Here is a 7,697-nt window from a genome sequence, read left to right as displayed (position 1 = left end):
TTAGAGAACATGTGCAACCAGCACCTACTACCCCAGTGAATGATTTCAAGTTTACAACCATAGTTTATACAGCCCATGAGCTGGAAATCCCACAAATTCAAATCATACTTGATACACAGCGAGAAAGTTGCACAAAAGACAACACCCTAGGTACAAAAGTTGCAATCAGATAAAACATGTTGCATGGACTTTCATATGGCTCGTCATTCGTCAATAAAGAATCAAAATGACTTTAGCTTATTGTGTATGCCAACCCTCAATCTCAAGCGAGAAACACTTTACAAACAGTAAACAACAAGAGGTAGACAATCTTCTACCTTATTCTTTGTGAAACTGGTATAAAAAAGAAAAACCTTAGATTTTCCCAGACATAACTTGAAATACATCACATTTGATTTTACTTTTTTTGCAATATTCATCAACAACTCCTCTATATTGAACTATTTTGAATAGTCTGAGAAATCTGGAAGCATTAGTTTATGACAGAGTGATCATGATTTTTCATTGGAGGTAAAGGTTCTCCTGCGGTTTTTTACACAAGTTCAGCAGCTGAGTAAATGCCACTATCTGACATCTCTCAAAGAATAATTTAAGCACTGAAAACCTTTTCAATCTATTTTATTTTAATTTGGCCACAAAAACAAAATTAATGAAACAGTGTCAACAACAGCCTTACAGTTACATGTGGTGCATTTACAGCAAAACTTTTCGTCCAGCAGTCAACTTATCTTCCAGTCTTCCCATGAGACAATATGTCTTGGAAGGCCTTCACGTCATCAACTGAGTAGGAAGGTTTTCTCTCAGCAACCAACTTCATTATCTCTCGGGCATTCCTGTCCTTTTTAATTACCATAAGGCCTTTCAGCAGATTGTGAATGGTATCGACACTTGGAAACCAGTTCTTCTCCATGCTATCTTTGCACAATCTGAATGCCAAATTAAACTCCCGTCGCTTACATAGGTAATGCACCATTGTCTGGTAAATTCTTTCATTTGGCTTGCATCCCCTCCCATGCATTGCACCAAAGACTGTCTTCGCCATCTCATGCTCACCTATCACAAAAAATCCCTTAATAACCAAGTTATATGTGATCTGGTCTGGTGTTATCCCCGCTGCATACATTTTCCGCACCAGATCATTTGCCTGCCAGCCCCTTCTCCTGTTGATCAGGAACTGAATCCTTACATTGTAACTGGTTAGTGTGGGCATGCAACCCCTCAACCTCATGAGGTTCCACAGGCCATCCCCAACCTCACGGTGGCCATTCTTATAGAACGCAGCCATCAGTGTCGTGTATGTGATGACATCTGGCCGCACTCCTTCCTTCTCCATCTCCTGCATTACCCGGTACGCTGCATGGAGCTCCCCCATGTCGCACGCCATCTTCACCACTGTGTTATACGATATGTCATCCAGCTCAACCCCGTATGTGGGTGATGCCTCGTCCAACAGCCGCAGGGCCTCATCAAAGAGCCGTGCTTGCATCAGCACCTTCATCGTGGCATTGAGCGACTTGACCGTGCGCTCGCACCCGTACATCTCCGTCTCCCGGAACGTCCGGAGAGCGTGCTCCGGCATCCGGGCCCTCCCGTACAAGCCAATGATCCTGACCACGAATCCCTCCCGCCTTCCCTGGGGCAGCGCCTTGTGCTGCTCGAGGATCTCCTCCACGAGGTCATTCCGTCGAGCACCTGCCAGTCGCGCCACCGCGTCCTCGAACGCGAACCGGTTCTCGACCAGCACGCGGTTGTCCGCATTGGCCTTGAACAGCTCGTACAGCCGCACCGGGTCCCGCTCTCTCTTGATCCTGACCAGCACCGGCGCCTCGGCGTCCGCGGGCCCTTCCGGCCGCGCCTCGGCGGGGGCCGAAGAGGGCTGGCGGCGGCGCTTGGAGGCCGCGACCGCGGCTCGGCAGGAGGCGATGGTGGGGAAGTCCGGCGGCGGGGCCGCGCGCGCGGAGAAGGGGCGGCAGCGGGGGTGGGAGAGGCCGGCGGCGATGATGGTGAGCGCGACGGCGTCGAAGGCGGCGCAGAGCTTGCGGAGGGCGCCCAGGGATAGCATCTGATCCGCGCGATCCCGGGGCGGGTCGCGGCCAGTGCGGGGGGGAGCTGGGTCTCGAGGTAGGTCGGGCGAGTGGCTGTTAATTAGGACGGCGGCGTGGAGGCTGCCATGGTCGGGGGCGGAGGCGGGGGGTGGTACTGGAGGCGAGAGTTACTTCCACCACGATGGCTGCGTGGAGGCGCGACCCACCGGGCAGTCGAATGGACTCGCTCGCTAAAGCCCACGAGCAGAAAAGCCCGCAACTTACCCGGACCATGGGCTGATTATTGGGCCTAGGCCCAGCATTCCGATTGACAACGGGCCGAATGGACAGCTGGGTCGTCATATTCTTCAGGCAGTGCGTTATGTTTATCGTGATTATTGAAGCAATTCTAAGCACAGCCATCGAAATAACTTTGTTATCGGTTTAATGAGAAACAGAAAACAATCATCAGTTTGAAACAAATTTGAAATTCGATTTGGTTGGGGTGCGCCGGGCCCAGGCAGCAGTGGAACGCCTGGGCGACACACGAGGGCCCCATTGGCAAGCCAATGTGGTGGGCCTTTCCCACAAAAAATAAATTTAATATTGTTATAGGCACATGGCCCACATATCAGATATTAAACTGATAAGAACAGATACTACACTTGATCTTAGCCAAAAGGCCGAGAAAGGTATGAGTTGTGCTGTGCAGCCACGCGTCGTTATATAGAGCTCCTCCCAGCCGCGCTGCTCGTCGCTAGTCGAGGTGCCTTCTCTTCTGTGGGAGCAACTAGTTAACGAGCGCTCCTTCGGGAGCCTCGCAACGATCAGCGCCACTTGGCGCGCTCTCAGCCATTCACCATGTGTCGCGCTCTGGACGCTCCCTTCGGATTTTTTTTCCGCACGCGTTTTCGGCTTTTTAAACGGTATTTTCCGGGTTTTTTCGACGTTTTGGTTTTCCCCCGGTCTTTCTTAGCTTTTCGATCAAAAAAAATTCGAATTTTTTTTATTTGCGCGAAAAAACATGTTTTTTTCCTTTCGCGAAAGTCACGATTTTTCTCCCGCGAGAGGCACGGTTGTGCTTTAGCGAGAGTCACAGCCGTGCCTTTCGGAAATGAAAAAAAACGCGTTTTCTGTTTTTTTTCGCAAGAGTCACGGTTTTGCTTCCGCGAGAGGCACGGTTGTGCTTTCGCGAGAGTCACGGCCGTGCCTCTCGGAAAGGGAAAAACAAAACGCGTTTTCTGTTTTTTTTTCTTTCGTGAGAGTCACGGTTTTACTTCCGCGAGAGGCACGGTTGTGCTTTCGCGAAAGTCACGGCCGTGCCTCTCGGAAAGGGAAAAAATACGCGTTTTCTGTTTTTTTTCTTTCGTGAGTCACGGTTTTGCTTTCGCGAGAGTCACGGCCGTGCCTCTCGGAAACGGGAAAAAACGCGTTTTCTGTTTTTTTCCCTTCCACAAGAGTCACGGTTTTTGCTTCCACGAAAGGCACGGTTGTGATTTCGCGAGAGGCACGGGCGTGCCTCTTTCGGAAAGGGGAAAAAACCGTGCTCCCGCTTCGGTTTTTTCGCCCGCTTTTTCTCGTCCGTTTTTTTATGAAGAAAAAAGTTCGTCAAAACCTATCAACATGGGATCTAGTTTTGAAGATCTTGACGCGAGGAATCCAATGGTGAAAACGGTTCGAGATTTGGACGCACGGTTTAAGAGATAAAACGTTTGAATAAACGGATCTACGAAAAAAGGGAAAACTCCCCTGCATGTGCGCCACTTGTTGCGACCTGGGAAAGTGGAGTGTTCTTTGCAACGAGTACTCCTTAATTAGTGATTTCGCTCTTCTGTCCCGCTCCAGTCTACGCGGCACGGGGACGCGGGCGCTGCTTTGTTGCCTGGCGGCTGGGCCCAATTTGAGAGCCCAGTGGTCTGAATCAGGTTAGAGTTGAAGCCCATCTGGTCTCTGTTCTATTTTCTTTTTCCTTTTTTCCCTATCCTAAAAAAAGAAAAATCTTTTTCCCTGGCTGGACTGAAAAAGATCATCCATCAAGAAAAAATAACAAATAAAAGAAGAAGAAAAACTGTGATGGATACGGAGGCAGTGCGAGCAGGCTAGTGAATAAAATACTTCGGTATGGACATTATGAAAAAAAATTGAGAAATACAGAATGACCGTGCCTTTCCAAAATTGCATATTTTTCTGCCATTCCGTCCAGCCTACGCGGCATGGAGACGGGCAAACCCACATGCAGGGTGCCTACTGACTTGTGCGTACATCGATGGTAGACAGAAGAATCATGAACTCATGATGCGGTGCAGGTGTATTCCATCTTAGATAGGACAAAATCAGCCATCAGCTTCGGAAGAGAAGACTGGCCTTGTTTCTCTACACGTGCTGCTGTTGGTCCTGTGTGTACAAATTGTTGGAAATATGAGCAATTTATCAAATGATTTTATTAATAAAAATATTAGATAAAGCATGACTAGTATAGCAGTGATAAAATAAGTCATGCGATTTGACAAAGAGAAGGTAAACATCGTCTTCATATATGAACTATAACTAAACACATCTAGAACAGACAGTATAGCAAGTTGCATATATGAAACAGAGTCTAACATATATAGGGCAAACACTAGAGCAAGGAACTATAGCAGGGCCTCCAATAGAAAGAGGAAGAACACGTACGGGACAGCAGCAGCAGAAGCGTTGGACTTGGGGTCAGTGTCCTCGCCAGCCATGTCGTTGAGGAGGTTGTCGACGTCGGGGAAGAAATCGTCGTCGGGGAAGTAGTCGTCGGAGTCCGGGGCGTCCGTGACGATGAAGTCAGAAGTCGCGCTGAGCGCTCCCCAAAAACCTTATCACTCTTCTCCCGTACAGGACTCAAAGATGTGGAGTTTCGGAGGCCTACTGTCCCGACCTGTGGTGCACGCCGCAAGCCGGGATGGGGAAGATCGTAGCAGCAGCGAAGTGTTCAGGAACTTTGTGACGAGAGGAAGAGTATCTTCTGGTACGTCTCTCTGAGAGAAGCGACCTCCCTTTTATAGGCGCAAGAGAAGGAGGCGAGAGGTTGCGCCGGGAGCTGAAGGGAATGAGGGAGACGAAACGAATAGGCAGCAGGCGAAGAGGTGCGTCGTTCGTATTCAATCTCCACTACAGCAAAACGTTTCAGCTTTCGCGTGACCTTTCGTATACCCGTCGTGCGTGGCAAAAATTTAGACATCGGCTCGGCTCATTCCCGTGGCGCGGCGCGTCGAGGCGTGGCGTGGCGTGGCGAGGCGGGCGGAGGAGGAGGAGCGCGCGTGGATGTCTCTCTTGTTCTCATCCTCATACATGTGAAGAAAGAGCCTCCCTTATAAAGAGGTCCAACTCCCTCTAAACTAGCAATGTGGGACTAAACTTTAGTTCCACCTCTTGCCTTGCAGAATGGGATGCGTGGGCCTCTAAGATTTATTTGAAATTTCTGAAACTGCTATTGGGCTAGGCTCAAAATAGACAAAATTTCAGCAATCCCCCATCAGATCCCAGAGGCACACAAAATTTCCCTTTGGTTCCAAAACACTGTTTTATATACCGGTACTGCAGTGGAGACTGTTAAGTTGAACTTCCACCCTTTATGCTACACTAGTAAGCAACTTGAACAGTCAACTAGGCCTTGAACTGCAAGTTTTCTGCGAATCTAGCTTCACATAAAACCTTGACCGATACGTGGCTCCCGTGGGTCTTCCCTGCGGGTGGAGCTTATGCGTCATACTCCGAGACCTTTCATGAGTTTACTAGAGAGAACCCTACTCTCATAGATTGCGACGTTTAACAATCAGACTCATATAGGTGCGTTCTTCAAAAGATGTTCTGCAGGACGACATCTCTGCTTCAATGAGCCACTTAGAACACATTAAGATATACATCAACCTACCATGCAGATTATGAGAGTATTGCATCTTCATGGAGTGGTATTGTTAATAGTAAGGATACTCTCCTCTCAGTTGACCAACAGCTTGTCTTCCACATCTAATTCACGGGATCTCCGATCACATAGACTAGGTTACCACTGTGAACAACTCATATTGTGGGTCTCATACCCATCTCCCTCGATGCATTATCTATCACATTATGTGATAGACCCTTAGTGAAAGGATCTGCCAGATTTTTAGACGTTTGGATATAATCCAATGCAATAACTCCGGAGTTTCTCATTTTCCTGACAGACTTTAACCTTCTCTGAACGTGTCTTGATGACTTCATGTTATCCTTTGAGCTGCTCACTTTCGTGATTACAGTTTGATTGTCGCAGTTCACAAGGATACCTGGTACAGGTTTCTCAACAACTGGCAAGTCATTAAAGAGCCGACGAAGCCAATCTGCTTCGACCGTAGTTGTATCTAGTGCTGTGAGTTCTGCTTCCATTGTTGACCGTTAAGATGGTCTGCTTGCAAGACTTCTAAGAGACAGCGCCACCTCCACGAGTGAATACATATCCGCTCGTGGCCTTTATCTCATCAGCATCTGAGATCCAGTTTGAGTCACTATACCCTTCAAGCACCTTTGGGTGCCCGGTGTAGTGAATTCCATAATTCGCAGTGCCTTTTAAATAACGCAAAACTCTCTCTAGAGCTTTCCAATGCACATCTCCTGGTTTTGAGACAAACCGACTCAGTTTGCTAACAGCAAAAGAGATGTCAGGTCTTGTAGCACTTGCTAAGTACATAAGCGAGCCAATAATCTGAGAAAATTTCAATTGATCTCTAGCAATTCTTCGATTCTTCCGAAGTAACACACTCGCATCATATGGTGTTGGAGAGGGCTTGCAGTCACTATAGCCAAAGCGACTCAAGATCATTTCCACATAGTGAGATTGAAGCAATGTAATCCCACCATCATCGTCTCTCAACAACTTGATGTTTAGAATGACATCAGCCACTCCTAAATCCTTCATCTCAAAACAGCGAGATAGGAAATCCTTGACCTCGTTAATAACATTCAGATTTCATCCGAAAATCAGTATGTCATCAACATACAAGCAAAGGATAACTCACTCGCCCCCACCATGGCGATAGTACACACATTTATCAGCTTCGTTTACAACAAAGCCTGCAGCTGTTAAAGTTCTTTCAAACTTCTCATGCCACTGTTTGGGTGCTTGCTTGAGTCCATACAAAGACTTCAGCAACTTGCACACTTTTCCTTCCTGACCATCTAGTACAAACCCATCTGGTTGTTCCATATAAATTTCCTCGTCCAACTCTCCATTTAGGAAAGCGGTCTTAACATCCATTTGATGAACGAGAAGACAATGTGAGGCAGCTAGTGAAAGTAGAACTCGAATAGTGGTCAGTCGAGCCACAGGTGAGTAAGTATCAAAGAAGTCTTCACCTTCCTTTTGGGTATAACCCTTAGCCACGAGCCGAGGCTTGTACTTTTCAATAGTACCATCAGGCCTAAGCTTCTTCTTGAATACCCATTTGCATCCTATAGGTTTGCACCCATAAGGACGATCAGTTATCTCCCAAGTTTCATTCGCCAAGATGGAATCCATCTCGCTACGAACCGCTTCCTTCCAGTAGTCCGCATCTTCAGATGCATAGGCCTCTGAAATAGAACTGGGAGTGTCATCTATGAGATACACAAGAAAATCTCACCAAAGGACTTTGCAGTCCCCTGTCTCTTGCTCCTAGTAGGAACTTTATT

At 47.6% G+C, this 7,697-nt stretch overlaps 1 protein-coding gene and 1 non-coding gene across 2 annotated transcripts in view; both read right to left on the bottom strand.

The window, feature by feature from the left end:
- LOC123164034 (pentatricopeptide repeat-containing protein At1g80150, mitochondrial) overlaps window positions 1-2,217 on the bottom strand; it is a 4,328-nt gene extending 2,111 nt beyond the window's left edge. Inside the window, exon 1 of the mRNA XM_044581457.1 lies at window positions 677-2,217. Coding sequence (XP_044437392.1) covers window positions 725-2,062 — 1,338 coding nt within the window. The 5' untranslated portion in view covers window positions 2,063-2,217 and the 3' untranslated portion in view covers window positions 677-724. The remainder of the gene's footprint in view (window positions 1-676) is intronic.
- A 307-nt stretch (window positions 2,218-2,524) lies between these two features.
- LOC123171622 (U2 spliceosomal RNA) lies at window positions 2,525-2,720 on the bottom strand. The gene has a single exon (XR_006485325.1). It is a non-coding gene; the product is annotated as a U2 spliceosomal RNA (small nuclear RNA).
- Window positions 2,721-7,697: the final 4,977 nt, after the last annotated feature.

This window comes from Triticum aestivum, chromosome 7D (assembly GCF_018294505.1).
Source record: "Triticum aestivum cultivar Chinese Spring chromosome 7D, IWGSC CS RefSeq v2.1, whole genome shotgun sequence".
NCBI classification, from domain to species: Eukaryota; Viridiplantae; Streptophyta; class Magnoliopsida; order Poales; family Poaceae; genus Triticum; species Triticum aestivum.
This window is presented reverse-complemented; position numbering and strand designations above follow the sequence as displayed.